The 16,202-nt window shown below is 41.4% G+C and overlaps 1 protein-coding gene across 1 annotated transcript; it reads left to right on the plus strand.

The window, feature by feature from the left end:
• Positions 1–1,508: 1,508 nt before the first annotated feature.
• Positions 1,509–12,252, plus strand: MMADHC (metabolism of cobalamin associated D). Its single transcript, XM_015869108.2, has 7 exons — positions 1,509–1,649; positions 2,993–3,137; positions 3,361–3,578; positions 5,749–5,854; positions 6,570–6,700; positions 9,362–9,448; positions 10,066–12,252. The coding sequence occupies exons 1-7, from the start codon at positions 1,641–1,643 to the stop codon at positions 10,258–10,260; spliced, it is 891 nt and encodes a 296-aa protein (XP_015724594.1). The 5' UTR covers positions 1,509–1,640; the 3' UTR covers positions 10,261–12,252.
• The last annotated feature ends 3,950 nt before the right edge of the window (positions 12,253–16,202 follow it).

Here is a 16,202-nt window from a genome sequence, read left to right on the forward strand (position 1 = left end):
ACCAAACAAATGGCATTCTGCAAATAGTTAAAGTTCTGTTTCTCTAGGATTATTTTTTTTTCCCCAAAGTTCAGCTTCAGCATGAATGTTTAATTTAGACACAAATGAGAACTAAGAGTGCTAGCTTTGAATTCATAGCTGGGATGTGTGAGCAAATAGCTGGCAAGAGTGAGCAAATGTTCCCCATGAAGAAAATCCAAAACATGAAAATTGCAATGCTGTACTCCTCTAATGCAAAAGATTGTCTGCAATTGAATTCTGCCATGCTCTTAAAAGAGAAAGCAGAAATTTATTAAAGTAAGGGCACTGTGGAGCTGAATATTATTTATTATTACTATTAACAAGAAAAAATACTTTCTTGCTCTTATTTTTGTCTATTATGCATTCAGACCTTTAGAACTGGTTTATTTTAGCAACCCAGCTGCAAAGCAGAAACAAATGTTGTCCAGAAAGATGTTTAATAACATATGAAATTACAACAGGGTAAATTAAGCTGTGATTTGAACACTCAGCTTTCTACTTTGAAGGCAAGAGATTAAACTTCCCTTAGCCAACATCACTGCTTTGAACAGGCAGCAAAGAAATGGCAAAAAAAAAAATAAGAAAGAAGGGTCTAATCTTCATGTTCCAGTGCAGCTTGCATGTTTTTCCTCTCCTGCAGAAGCAAACAGCGATACAGCTCTTTTATATTAGCTTTAAAGGAGATCAGGTTTGGGGCACCTCTCCCCTGACTATTTTAATTCAGGCATTTAAATTGTTCCATTAGCATGCACAGCAGTTTGCACGTCTGCAAGTAGGGAGGCTTGCACCTCAAAGAGTTCACGATCTAAATTAAATCGCAATATTGGAAGAAGGATGAAAAAAAAAACAAAAAGGCACCTGAAAACAAAACACTGAGTCTTCAGCTGGCTACAAAGCTCTCCCCCTTCCCTTTTCAGGGGTGATATATGGGCAGTGGGGCTGCTCAGTGGTTGGGCTGACAAGCAAATGTCACCCCAGATCCCAAAAGCTGGGGGCTGGGGAGGAAGGGCTGCTTATAAACATCATAGAATCATAGAATGGCCTGGGTTGCAAAGGCCCACAGTGCTCACCCAGCTCCAACCCACTGCTCGTGTGCTCCCCCAACCTCCCTACTGGCCCCCATAGAGGCCCCACCCCGAGACCCCCCCCATAGAGCCCCATAGAGGCCCCACCCCCAGTGCGCCCCTAGAACCCCTCACCCCCATTCCCGCCCCATAGACCCCTCCCGTGCCCCCCCGCATAGGTGCTGTTATTAGTTGGGGGTCCCGATTCCAACACCCCCCCATAGAGACCCCAACCAGCAGCCCAGGCTGCCCAGAGCCACATCCAGCCTGGCCTTGAATGCCTGCAGGGGGCACTACTGCCCCCTATGGGCCCGACGCGGTACTGCACACCGCCATCACTGATCTATGGCTCAGTAAATGGCTGCTCAGGTCTGTCAGCCCATGGGGTGAGGGCGGGGCGGCAGTGGCCGCCGCCATTTTGTAGGAAGGGCCGTGCTGGGTTTATTGCCGTGTGAGGGGAAGCGGGGGAGCATCCCGGGGCATCAGGGGACGCTGAGTTCGCTTCTCTTGCAGGGGGAGCCGGAGCGCTGGGCGAGGGGTGGCTGAGTGTCTGCCATGGCCAACGTGAGTAACCCAGGCCTGATGCGGGGGGTGCGGCTCAGGTGGTGGTGGGCCCCAGTCGTACTGGCTCTGGTTTTAATGCTGTGAGTTCAATAGGACTCTCAGGCTGAGGGGCAGCGCCCATTGCTGTCCTCGTTTTGCCATACAGGCTGATGGGCAGCACCCGTTGTTGGTGTCGTTTTGCCCCACAGGCCGCTGTAAAACCTTGGTCTCTGGGGTGTTTTTCAGTGCTGCAGTGTCAGGTGTGTAAATATTTGCAGAACTGAGCAGGATCAACACGGCTGTGTCACAATACTGGGTCTATCTGGGTCCCTTCCAGCTTGGGGTGTCCTGTTATGTATGGGTTGTAAAGGCCACAGTGCTCACCCAGCTCCAACCCCCTGCTGTGTGCAGGGTCACCAACCAGCAGCCCAGGCTGCCCAGAGCCACATCCAGCCTGGCCTTGAATGCCTGCAGGGATGGGGCATCCACAGCCTCCTTGGGCAACCTGTTCCTGTCATGAGGTTTCAGAGCTGACTGAATCAGCTTCTGATAGGAGCTGATAGTGATGTTGATGGCATAAGGCCGTGGCATGAAGCAGATTTGCTGGTTTATTGCAGCAGAATTCATAAAGGTTTTATGACTCGTTGGCAGCTTGCCTGGGGTGCTGAACTAATCTGTTTGCAGCAATGCTTGTTTATAAATATGTGAATGCGCTGAATTTGCGAATCTAACGTTGGTTGCACTAGCTTAAGTTTTGCACGTGTTAAATATTTATGGATTTCAAGTGTAAAATACAGAAGTAGAAATTACCATACCCACCTGCTTTCATATGCATGTCTCCTTGAATCCTTTGCTTCGCTGCCAAAGAAGCGTGTGTATGCACATATGTGTGCTCCTAGATTAAAGATACAGGATGTGTCTGTAGTGTTATTATCTGGTGTCTCCACAAGTCTTTTAGGAAGCGTGTATGTGGACCAGCTAATGTTTGTGCTAGCTTTCAAAGCAGAGGTCGTGGATATCAGCACTCAATTAACAGCACTTCTGATCACGATTGAATTGTGATGATCCTGGGAATGAGGCTGGATGCATTATTTTTGTACCTCTATAACTCAGAGCATTTGAGTGGTGCTACAAGGACTTTCACTAAGTGCTTTCAAGGCTTTTCTTTTGCGTAGAAAGCTATTGCTAAGAAAAGATTAAAAAATAATAATGTATTGTTAAAATTCTATGTTATAGAAATAATTGCTGGTAGTTAACTTTACAGTTTTAATTACGGAGTGAAGTTTTATGATATACAGAACTGTGCTTAAACTAGTAATTCTGTTAGCAGTATATAATACTTGCTTTTGTTTTTGTCTTCTCAGGTGCTCTGTAACAGAGCAAGATTGGTCACCTACCTCCCAGGGTTTTATTCCTTAGTCAAAAGAGTTGTAAATCCCAAGGCTTTTTCTACAGCAGGTTCCTCTGGCTCAGACGAGCCTCATGTTGCTGCTACACCTCCTGATTTATGTAAGAACAAGCAAATTCATTTTCTTTGAATTGATGTGCTAATCAGAACTGTACGCTCCATATAAAACTAGGAATTCTGGAGTGTGTCTTTATTATGGCAGGACACTGTGTTCTGCTTGCCTTGGTTTTGTGCTTGTGATCACATAAAGATATTTGAGATTTTCTCTTTTTTAATTCCTTTTTAAATATCACTACAACTAAAGCAAGGCCTTGACTTTTACAGGTCCAAGAACTGTATGGCCCGATGAAGTAATGGGTCCGTTTGGTCCCCAGGACCAGAGATTCCAGTTGCCGGGTAACATTGGTTTTGACTGTCACCTGAATGGTACTGCTGCTCAGAGGAAAAGCCAAGCCTCAAAAAGTCTACCTGATATATTAGCAGAGCCCTCACCGAATGAAAGGCATGAATTTGTAATGGCACAATACATAAATGAATTTCAGGTAAGAACAAGCTTCTGTGCAAAGCTGATGTTTCTCGTCCAGGAGAAATGTAATCATTGTGTCTTCCTTCTGTAAAAAGATATTGCTGATATTTCAGCTGGCTCTGAAAGATGAACTTCAGGTGAGGTAAGGAAGCCGGTGTAGCAACTTTGACTTACATGGATGTGTGAAAACTTCAGTATCAAAATGTACTGCTTGCAAAGTGTCACCACCTTTTATCAAATAAGAGCAGTAGATTCTGACTTAAGTATTTCATTGAATGGATTTGGCCTTGCATAGTTTAGACAGTGTACTCAAACCTGCCTGTTTAATTCTGACTCCCCTGGAGTTCAGACATGACAAGCAGACCAATGTAGCTCAACCTCAAGTCTCAATATGAGGATACATTTTGGCACTGGCAAAACTTGTAGCCACTCAGATGCCTTGTTAATGACAGGCAGGTTGTTAATTACTAGTTTGACTTGCATGCTCAGACTGTTTCAATAAATGTTTATTGCTACCAGCTGCTGACTCAGCTTTCCAATCTCTGAGTTCTTGACATGTTCAGACTTCAGGTGTCAGCTAGTAAATCTCTGTTGTGAAAGTGCCGTGTAGTGTTTTCTTTTTAAATGTAACGTAGGTTTCTGGTGAGTTCCCAAAAGTCTGTTTTCAGTGTGTATGAATCATAACTGAAGTTAAAAAGCCAACAAAAAAAGCCTAGCCTTTGGTTTACTTAACACAAACCAGGTGTATTGGTGGCATGTCTGCATTCTAGAAGGATTGCTTGTATAATAAAGTCATCGATGCACCTGCTGCTGACTGGGTGGAATGGAGAAACTGGAAAGGTTTCACAACTGATATTCAGAAGGCAGTTAACAAGAATCAGCTTGTTTAATACCAGTGTTGCTCAGGAATCTGTGAGCAGTGCTTAGATAGTGAAAATGCTGAACTACTTAAAGAGAAGACCCAAATCTGGACTGAATACAAACTCCTTACATGAGTTGCTACATTAGGCAGGAGAAAAGCTTGGTGCTGCTGAAGCTCAGGTTCCTGTGCTTGAACAGTCAGAGGAATTCTGTTTGCATAAAACTAATATAAATGAACCTACCGACCTATTAATGGGAAAATATGGCATAGCTCTTTGGAAAATGGCTGTAGCCTCTTAATTATAGTGTAGGTGGTAAGTGTGTGTGCTATGAGTTGTCTTTAGCTGAATAGAATGGGAGCAGTGGACAAGAAATCAAGATCAGCCATTGCATTACCATTCTCTGTAAGGGAAACATCCAGTGATTAGGAAGAAATGGTATAGCAGCATAACTGAATGATTTGTCAGGCTTGAAATACCAGCTGATCTGTCCCAACAACTTTACAGTCATAATGTAAAATACAAGTGGGAATGTGTGTACTGAAGTGCAGTTAGTGTCTGGTTTTGGTCTGTGTGTTTGTTTTCTGTTTTCCGCCTACCACTGTTCATATATAGGAGTTTAAAAATAAGTCAGCTATGCTGCGTGTTCAGTGGAATAGTTTCCTCTAGGTAGAACTTGTCGTTACAAACTGGTGCTAGATGGGACTTGATGTACTACGCAACATTAAAGTCTCAAGTTGCTGAAATTGCTTTTAAGCTAAGGCACAGTTATAGCTACTAAAGCTGTTTCTAAGGATTCTGCACCTATGTTACCTAACAGTTACTATCCCGAGCTGCTTTAAGTATCTTCTTAATTATGTTATAAGCTTAAATTCTGTGTATCTGACTGTATCTGCTGGATTTTTAATGTACCCACAAGAATAAGATTTTTTTTAATAGAAACTACAGAAAATAAAACTGGTATTATTGGGAAACAGTTCTGGTTTTCAAGCTGTAACAGTTCTGTCTTAAAGGCTACGAATCAAATGCTTGCAGGCCATTGCTTCAAATGGGTACTTTTCAAAAGCTTCCCTATTGGTTAAGGCTTTGGATGGTGCTGTTTGGAGTTTCTGTTCAGATAATAGACTGTGTGTACTTGTTCTAACTTCAATATGTTAAAATGAGTTGTAAGCAATAGCAAATCATCATCTTTCTGTGAGACTTCTTGGGTGTATCAGTAGGCATACAGTCACAAAAATGCAGTCTGGTGTGCTACTACATGATGTTATTCCTGCTGTATATTAAAGAGTAGGAAAAGTGATCTTTATTTCTTTTTTCCCTCTACAGGGTTCTGATGTTCAACAGAAACAGCAAGTAAATAATGCTGAAACGTATTTTGAAAATGCAAAAGTGGAATGTGCAGTACAAGCTTGTCCTGAGCTGCTACGGAAAGGTATAGCAGAGGTTAACTTTTTTGGATGATTACATAACAAACTGCAAACTTAGAAGTAAAAATATGTAGAGTAAAAGGCTTTAGTGAAATTGACCTCATAGAACATGTCCGAAGTTTGTATTTCACAAAAGAAAAGGGCCTGTAAAACGAAGGCTGAAATTTTGCTGTCGGTGGTGCTTTGAGTTTCATGCTGAACTTAGTGCTCTGCTCTCATAAATGATGTAGTGGAAGAATCATGATGGTTTCGGCCCTTTCTGTGAGTGCTGTTGTGTCCTAGGAGCAGTCAGAAGCAGATCTGCGACGTTTCTACTGGAGGGTTTGAAGTAAGAAATGAATGTGTGTGAAATTTGCTGGCTTAACCAGATCTGTGCACCTCATGCAGTGAACCGGAGTTCATGCATTTCAAAATGAACAATTTTACTAGGTATTATCTTTTTGCAGAGAGAGTTACTTGTTTGCATATTCTAAAATTTACGGAATACTGAGGCCTTAATTAACTTGCAGTTAAAGAGGAGGTCTTGAAATAGCAAATTCCAGTCCATAAGAAGCTGTTCATAGGGCCTTACCAATGTACACTACTTTCCGTGAAGCAGTGTGGGCATTTCACATTTCTTATCTAAATGAATGAAGTGAAGGTTCTCAATTAGGTTTGATAATTTATCTATAACTGAAAAATCTTTAAGAGCAAACTATAAAATCCTGGTTTCTCTTTCAGACTTTGAATCAATGTTTCCAGAAGTGAATGCCAACCATTTAACGGTACTGACTGTTACCCAGAAGACTAAAAATGATATGACTGTATGGAGTCAAGAAGTGGAAGATGAGAGAGAAATGCTGTTAGAAAATGTAAGTAGTTGACATAAGTATCATTTTATTTTTGTAGGTGAATCTTCTGTGTGTTATATGTATATTCTGGTTTATTTCTAGCTCAGGTAGGAATATACCGTATCGCATGTTCTGTCTGATGAAATGGTTACATCTTTTCAACTCCATCATTTTATTCTTCCACTTAAAATTTCTCATAAAACTGTTGGATTCTTTATAGCAGGTGGAGCCAGCTGTGTGTTGCAAAATGGTAAAGCAACACATTAAACACGGTTGTCTTGCAGCTAAAGGGCAGCAAGTATTTTCTCACCTCATTCCCACTTCAGTACACTGTGTTTTGTAGGATTTTTCTGCTCTTTTTTTCTTTGGTGGTGTAATTAAAATTCGAGCATGGACTTTGTGCATCCTCACTTACAGAAGTGGTTGCTCATTTTGGTAGCAGTTGCATCTCTTAGACTGGATATCAGTGACTCTGCGTCCAGTGCTAACCAGCCTCATGAATGCTGTTTTAATGCTCTCTTGCCACTAGATGTCTCTCTGAAAATAGCTTTTTCTCATTCTGTTTTGTACCTCCTCCAGCAGGAGTCGCTGCTCGCCGCTGCTGACATTTCTTTTTCTTGGCACCTTAAAATACAACATCTTGATGTGTTGTAATTTTTCTAAAACTATTAAAGAAAATAATCTGATAAGATTTTCATCTATGTGCTGAGGGTCAGATTCAGCTTTTAATGCCCTTTGCAGTCTCATAAATTGCAGGTGTGGTCTGTAGAAAGCAGTGTTTGGGTTACCACTAAAAGAAACAAGCAGTCTGCAGTATCAACATAAAATTACATGCAAATTAAAATTCCCTTCGTTTTAGTGTGGTGTTCTCTTTGAATTATGTATGGTCTGTTGATCTTTGGCATTGTAATCTGGTCTAATTATATGTTAATTGGCATCTTTCTTCCTTGTGCACCTCCCTGTCAAGTCTAATATAGTCACTGTAGGAGTGTTGGGATGTTAGCTGTAACCTCCTGGCCTAAGGGTTACTAACAGCAAATTCACAGGAAAATGGTCTGTTTGTTTGCTTCATAAATGGTTAGAAGTTACATTAAAAATACTAATTTAATGTGAGAGAGTTGTGCTAAAGTAATGAGGATTAGTTACAGCCAGGTCTAAGCGTTTACAGTGGTGAATCTCAAGTGGTTACCAATGCCACTCTACGAGCTTGTAGTGGGTTTGTTACACTACATCTTTTGATCTAGTGTTGTATCAGAAATGCAATGCTTTAAATGCTGCCTTCAGATAGTTGACTTACACGTATAGCTAATCTTCAGAGCCATCAGGCCTCAAGGTGTAGAACTGGCTACTATAAGGGATAAACTTCCTTATTTTGGATCTCTAAGAAGATGAGGCAAAGTAAAAATAATTATCTTTGTACCTCAAACTTGTCAGGCAACAAAATGAGAATGAATAAAGTATTAATTTATTCTGAAGTTAGAGGCACGTCTTTTTATGAGATTAGGGAAATTCCTTTGCATTTCAAGGGAGCTACATGAATTCTGTTTCTACTTTTCTCCAGATCAGTGCATTTTGCTGTTCAGATTCTTGTACCTGTACATGCTTTCCTCAGCACATGGTCAGTTCTAGAGTCATTGTGTATCTTGAGGCTTTGGGGGGAAGGTTCATATTCACCTTTGCTGACTTCTCAAGAAATTACTCTGTAAATTCCTGTTCACCCTCCTAACATGGTTTGGAAAGTGCAGATCTAGGTGATTAAAATCACATAAGCAAGGTTTTGTGTTCTTATTCATCTGTCCAAAAATGTGCTATTTAATCTATAGGTGATGTAATTTTCTTGTGCCCTGTGTTGTAATGTCAGCTTTAAATTTAGGTGCTCAGTTGCTATAAAAATGTAGTGACTTCTCTAAGATTTTTCTCCAAAAGGAGGTTTGTGGTGAGGCATTAGAGAGTAGGGAACTTCTTGCTGTGTTACTTAATGTGAAATGACATTTTCATAAACAACAGCTGGTATCCTCTGTTGTAAACAATTCAAATTTGATTGTCTAATAGTGAAAGCGTTGTTCATCAAGACCAAGGGTCAAGTACAACAAGAGAATTGGCATAGACTGGTGTTAAATAAATAAAATCAGGTAGTTAAACTGTTTTAGTTCAGCATCATGACAGCAAGTGTTCTGCAAGAATCATTTGCAGTTGTGTGTTTGTACTGCCAGCACTACCCTGGTACTTTCCTGCAAGCTAAGAGCTAATAGCAAAACTGTATTTTTATATAAGTATATAGTGCTATTTTAGCATCAGATTTGTGGAATTCAGGTGAGACTTGTAATCCTGTTGAAGTAATGCTTGACTTATTAGAGAGGGTAGCAGGTATGACTGCAATCTGCATGAATAATCAGAGTAATTACATTATTCCACGCACAAGCTGTTAATACGTTACTGACTGACAGGAGGAACACTTAAAACCTTGTATGATTGGACTAACTTAATATGTGCCATTAGTTTTGATTGCCTTAATATCTTAATATTTTTGTTGAAAATGTGCCAAATCTCTCATTTACTAGCAGAGAACAAGAATTCACTTCCAGTATATTTTGTGTGTTCTGATCTATGTATATCTATCTGTGTATCTGCCTGGATGTAAAACAGTTCTGATCTTCCTTCCTTTTTTATTTTTCTTTTAAGTTCATTAATGGTGCCAAGGAAATCTGCTATGCAATCTGTTCTGAAGGCTACTGGGCTGACTTCATTGATCCTTCCTCAGGACTGGCAGTAAGTTACCTGCTGTGTGGAGCCCTCCTGTCTGAACTAGTAGTGGTGCTGGAGTTCTTCCCTATAGGTTAAATCCAGCTTTTTCCAGCACATGTGTACCAGCATTTTTGTTTGGGAACATACTGTAGTAGAAATCACATACCTGAACATAATCATAGCGAACCTTGTTTTAGTCAGTTGGAAGGGTACATGTCTTAATTTTGCTGTTTTATAGGAGGTTTTTTTTCTTAATATCTGAAGAAGCAGCAGAATTTTTTGATAACACTGAAGTTGTTAACTTCAGGTGTTTTGTGTGCCTGACTTAAGGGACATTCAGACATGCTGAAATGCCCTCTGTCTGTGTTGAAGGTCTAATAAACCCTTAAGTGTGGGTTATCAGTACAGTTGGGGTGCTCTGCCTGCAGATGTCTCCAACAAAACTGCACGTACAGTTCCTTCCAACAGATGTAGTTGGTATTTCTGGATTTAGTTTTGTTGTTGTGTTTTCCTTTTGTGTTTAAAAAGAGGTAATTCTGACACTTAAAAAAAACTTGACCACTTTCTTACTGATCTGTTAACCCTCGTGGTACAAAATGTTCCAAATAATAACATGAAAAATTCTCTTCTTTTCCACCTAGTTTTTTGGACCTTACACAAACAACACTCTGTTTGAAACAGATGAACGCTACCGCCACTTTGGATTCTCTGTGGATGACCTTGGCTGCTGCAAAGTTATTCGTCATAACATCTGGGGTACTCATGTTGTTGTAGGAAGTATTTTCACTAACGCTGAACCTGACAGCCCTATCATGAGGAAACTAAGTGGAAACTAACTGTCAGCAGGGTTTCACAGATCCACGTGACTTTGGCATTCTTTGACTTGGTGATTCTTTGTAAGCGTTGTCAGGAAGTACCACACTTGAAATAATCTTAGGTAATAAAGTACCTGCTATTTATTTTGGTCTCATGGCTGTGCTCATCACGTGTGACTTGAAATGTTATTTGACACTATTTTAACAGATACTTGTATGTGCCACATGAATTTTAAGCTGTGAGTTTCCCTCCTCTTTAATTGGGTTCAAACTTAGTTGACTGAGTACACAGCTATCTGCATAGCCACTCAATATTATCAGCTGTTCTGTCTTTCAATGTCTGACAAGTCTGTGTTCTTGGCATTAAAAATCTTGATGCCACTGAATTTTCTAGGAATTTTGACTGCTTACAGCAGTAAGTTCGTAGCAAAAACAAAAAAAGGGGGGGGAAGAGCAAATAATAGTACTATTCTCCCATAATATACAACTTAATGAAGATTGTAGCAGTGAATACTGGGCTAATTCATTGCTCTAAAAAGAATAAGTTATCCTTTCAGGATTCTCTAACTGCAAGTTGTGCTTCTTTAGAGAAGTGTTGATGTTGTTGCTACATCCAGAGACACAGTAAAAAGTCTTTTAACTCCAGAATCAGTCATCTCTTCATCTTTTTGTCTTCATGTTGCTTGTGATTTTATTTTCTCAGTGTTAGCTAAATATATATATAACTATTTTATATATATAAATGTAATTTAAACTTACTGCTGGAATTTTTTAAGGTCATTAAATACATTGATGCAGGCCAAAAAAAGAAAGATAACAGGGCAATGCTTGGATACCCTCATTGTTTTTTCTTTTACTTGAATGCAACTGAGATTTATCTCTGGAATTTCAAAATGCTTCAGCAAAGAGCAATTATGATCAATTGCTGTAATTACAATCAATTATAGAAAGCATTTCAGCAGGAAGGTTTCTGTAAATAAGTCGGTCTCTTCAGGCGACATAAAAAACCTTCAAATCAATTGAAGTTACTGGAGAGAACAGTGAGGAAAATTCAAGACATCTGAAATTTCAAAGCTGTCAGCTGCCTTGCTATATAAACTAGGTAATTAATGTTGCTCTGTTCACTTTTTAGGGCTGTTTGGTAACATACCACAGCTGTAGCTGTTTATGCAACAATAGGGATCTTTCAGTCTTGACTCAGTCAAAATGTAATGGAACTTTAGTCTGGATAATAGCTGCCAAGAAGATGAGTTCAGAAGTTTAGCTTCATTTGAAGTAGCTTGGGATTTTAGTAACCCATGGCTTTTTTCCTCCAGTATTAATAGTTAGGCTTAACACTTGTTCTGGGTCTGTGCACTGTTTCTATTCCTTATTCAGGTTCTAAGCCAGTCAGTCACCAAAGTCCTTGTGCTGTCATTATTTAGTAGGCTTAGAACCAGCCTCCCTTACCAAGTGCCTGAGAACTTAGTTGGCAAATACTAGGAAACTTCTGTGAAATGCTTCACATAGTTGAACTGCATTGAAGGCTCTTGGTGCTGTCTTTTCCTTTTCTTCAAGTGACTTTGTTGTACCTGCCTTTCTGTTTTTCTTTAACGAAGTGAGGTGCATCTTCAGGCAGCTATCCAAATTAAACTTGGGACACCTGTTTGAGTTCATACCCTGTAAAGTTTCATGCTGGAAAATTGGGAGGGGGGGTGGTGTTTGGTTGTGTTTTTGTTCTGTTTTACAGGAAAAAACCTCACTGAAAACAGTGTGAATTCTGCCTGGACATCACTGATAGTATTTCATGCTAGAATTTTAGGGGAGATATTTTGTGGGTATTTTTCTAACTTAACGTTTTCTTGTACAGAAAAGCTTACTAAAACTCTCAAAAGAGGTTAGAACTATTCCAGTTCTCCTTCCTTCTTATCAGGAGAGATTTATTGTATATTAATTTGCTACTGTGAAATAAAGGGTTTGGAAAACAGTGTGATGAGCTGTACTTCTGATAATAAAAAAGCAACAAACAAAACACTTCTCAGCGTCACAAATGGAGGTCATTTCTATGGTAAATAAATGGAGAGATTTCATGCCATGTTGCATCTGTTCTTAGTGAGGATTAATGTTTTGGGGGAAGTTCTTGTCGTTTTGGAGAGGGTTTCTTAAAGTTTGGTGCCTTTAGTGAAGGGTGAATGAGTTCTGTCAGTGAACTCAAGTTATTTAAAGTGAGGCTGAGCATCACAAGAGCAATGCTGTGACTGTAGTTGTTTGCAGGCATTAACATACGCAGTGAATGGGCCTAAGGTCTATAATTGTACTGGTCAGACAGCTAATACAAAGTGTTATAGGTGAAGTACTTGCCAAGTGCCTTAAGATATAAAAACGGTGCTAAAAGTGTCTTCAAGTAATTCATACTGAAGTTGAGAAATAATCTGGAGTTGTATTTTGTCTTAATTAGCAGAATCTTATGTGAGCTGTTATCCTGGTGAAGTTCTACGCTGCTGTGAAGTAAAGAGCCCTGTTCTCCTTCTACCAGCAGCCACCTGGCTGGAATTGAAGAGCTCAAAGTAATCCACAGGGTCGAAGGTGTCTCTTAGGGCAGAAGGCCCCTTTTTCTTTGACTTGCCATCTCAACTGCAGGCTTGTTGCCCTTTCTTGCTAATTGCAGTGTCACTCAACAGGAGATTGTCTGGTTCATATACATGCAGGGAAGCACGGCTGTAACATTAGACAGCTCCAGGTAGCTGATCCAGAAAGGTAAGGCTGCGAGATGTAAGCTGCTTTGTCACAGTAATAGATGTAAAACTTGGACTGTGAGCTTGTTTGGCTCTAAAAGGGTTCTGCCCAGTCAGGCTAAACTAATTACAGAAATCTTGTAGATAGCAGGGGGGGAAATGCATAAACATGGAAGATCTCGTGTGTGTGTTAACACTTGTTTGAACAACTTGAATGTAGTATGGGGTAGTGATACAATTCTTATACTCTGTGTTCCCTTCAGAGAACACTCACCATGCTCTTTTAGTCTGCTTTCCCCTCAGGCAGCACTAGGGCAGGTCTCTGTGAGGTTTGCCTGCTGGACTGAAGGAAACATGAAGGCTGCTGGATGGAATTGGTTGTCGAGGTACGTGTCCCAACTGAAGCTTCTGAAACATCTGATGGATTCAGATAAGGAGGTGATCTTCTTATGCAATGTAATTCAGATATTCAGCATATTTATTATTGAAATTGACTCTTTGAGAAATTAGATAGCTAATCAAACCATGGTTTTCACACTTAAAAGGCAATTGTGTATTAAATGAATTCCTGCTCTTGCTCCCAAGCTCATGCTTGATAGGCACTGATAACAGCTCTTGAGTTTGGAGATGGCTTGTTAGTATTGCAGCAGGGATGTCAAAGGCTGGCGCATGGAGGAGATATGTGAAGTGGTGAGAGGATAATTGGGGGTTGAAGTACCTCCCTCAATCCCAAACGAAACATCTCATGCTTGTTTTTTGGTGCTCTATTTTGTTAGGAAGAATATTTCTGCACAATTTCCATGTGCTTTGGGGACTTTCTTATGCAAAGTCAATTTATGTATTTATGTTTTGTCTGAATAGCTGTTTTTACTGTGTGTGCTTTAACTTGTATTTTCATTGTGGTGCTTCTAGCGTAGTATTTAGCTTGACATCATGGGCTGTGTGTCTGACCCTGTTACTGAAGCTGCTGCCCAAAAGCTTTCCCCCGTCAATCAGAGACATCTGCAACACCTGAGATTGCTGCACTGATGTCAACCGGGTGTTGTGTTGCTAATGTAGGAGACAGCAGGCTGTTCTGCATCATTTTGTTGTAGCTGGCAGAGCTAATCTCCACCAGGTAAAGGTACGGCTCATCACACTTGAATGCACCAAGGAAGGCTGCACTTTGCCATGCACATGTGCTTTGTGTCTCAGTTTTCGTGCAGGCTGTCACTCACACAGAGGAGCTTTTCTGTGCAGCTGGAAGGTGCCCAGGAGCTACATGCACATATGCACATCCATCCCTGTGCCCGAGGCTTGCAGCAGCTGCTCAGTGACAACAGCAACAGTTTGTATCAGCTGCAGGAACAGCCATGTGTTGGCTTTTTCATAGGATCCTGCCCTATTATAGTTCTCTTTGTTTCTAAGGGAACAACAGCATCTGACAGTGCTTTGTCAGGAGCCAGTCCTCACTGGGGGCTGCGTGCAGCACTGCTTACATCTCCCACTAAGATATCTTTCAGTGACACAGTTTGCTTTTGGCACATGTGGGTTTTCTCTTGCGAGGTCTAACCTTGGTGTATGGATGCTCTGTACGTGGCTGGCATAGAATAGTTTGTTCTTGGTCACATCCCAAACATCTCAAAAGTTTTTATGTTGTGGTGTGATAAACAGAAAAGTCTCCACTGGTTATCAGGGAACACAGGTGGGTAATAGGCTCATTGGGCTGCAGCTGTGCTCACTGTGCCCAGCCTGACCTGGTTTATCCCAGAGCACAGAGCTCCTCTGAGCTGCTGCTCTGCTGAGGTGGTTGGGTACTTGGTGCACCCCTACATTTGTTAAGTTGTACTCTTTAAGATGTGCTTAGCTCTGAAAATAATTAAAGTTGCCATAGAAGTTCATTGCAGGGGGGCTCAGGACTGGTATAGTGGTGTCTGAATCTGGAATGTCTTGAACCAAGTTGTTTTCTAATTTCAGTAGAATTAAAACCTTAGAGTGGGACTGATATGTTTGCATTTATTTCCAAGACTGCTGTGCTTCCCTGCAGGAGTTACGTATGTTTTCCTCAGTGCTGTGTGTGAGGGCAGAGCGTGGTGATGGGGTGGGCAGCTGGTGCAGCCTGTGTGCCAGGAGCAGCAGGGAGCAGCAGTTCTGGGTGTGCTGCAGATACCATCGTTCCCACATTATGTTCTAATGAGTTTTATTGCATTTTTTGGATGATTCATTTCATTAAATTCTTTCTGTGTGTTCAGCTTATTGCTTAACGCTAAAGAAATGGTTGAAAAAAACAAAAATCCCGAGCTATGTCGCTAGCTCTTCTGCTTGCACATCTGCTGCAGGGCCTCTGAAATAGCAGCATTTCCCCTTGGCAGTGCCATTCTGCTCTGTGTTCCAGCAAAGGTTCAGGCTGCTATTTCAGGAGCTGCACAAATACAAAGCTCTGATCAGTGCGGGCTCTGGCGAGAGAGAGAGAGAGCGCTAACAGGATTATGAGACTGAAATTTCATGCAGCTGGGTGTTGTGCTTCAGCTGGAAAGTAATCGCCTCCAAGAGAAGTGCTGCACCAGCCAGGCTGGGAGAGCTTTGGGAAACATGAACGTCTTATGGGGCCGGAGGTTTTGGGGAGCCGTGCCTTCTGATTAATGCAGGATTGTTTCAGTAAAGCTCTTCAGGCTGTGCTGAATGCAGCATTGCTCTGTAATGAGGATATCCATGTTAAGCTGCATGGGGAGGATGTATTATTTTAAGATCAGGTGCAATATGACCATTCAAAGAGCAGACCTGGCGTGGGGGAGATGTGAGGGTCAGTCAGGCCCCAGCTGCATGAAGAGGGACCCAAATAATAACAAAATTCAGCTATTGAACCAGAACGGTGGAACCTGAGGTGGGACTTTGTGATCTTCATGGACCTTTTTCAACTCAGAATGTACAGTGGTTTGTGCTGAGTGGCTGGAAAGCTACATGAAGGAAAAAAGGGACCTGAGAGTGCAGGTCCACAGCTGCTATGAGCTAGCAGCATGCCCAGGTGGCCAAGGGGGCCAACAGCAACCTGGCTTGTGTCAGCATTGTGCACAGGCTGCATGGGAAGTGGAAGGTCTGGGATGGGAAGGGCAGCAGGGATGTTTGCTGGCAGCACTGGGCTGCACTCCATGGCACTGGGCATGTTGCAGCCTACCAGGGCTGTATTTGAGCAAGGAAGTATGGGTCTGTAGCCAGAACCAGCAGGATGCTTATATAGATGAGCATGTCCTGCCTGTATGAGTTCCAAGT

This window comes from Coturnix japonica, chromosome 7, assembly GCF_001577835.2.
Source record: "Coturnix japonica isolate 7356 chromosome 7, Coturnix japonica 2.1, whole genome shotgun sequence".
Lineage (NCBI taxonomy): Eukaryota > Metazoa > Chordata > Aves > Galliformes > Phasianidae > Coturnix > Coturnix japonica.

What these genes read in the sequence shown, in the direction of transcription:
- MMADHC (XM_015869108.2), top strand. An exon ending in TGCTACACCTCCTGATTTAT is followed by an intron (nt 3,138 to 3,360) that starts GTAAGAACAAGC and finishes TGACTTTTACAG; the next exon opens with GTCCAAGAACTGTATGGCCC. An exon ending in GAGAAATGCTGTTAGAAAAT is followed by an intron (nt 6,701 to 9,361) that starts GTAAGTAGTTGA and finishes TTTTCTTTTAAG; the next exon opens with TTCATTAATGGTGCCAAGGA.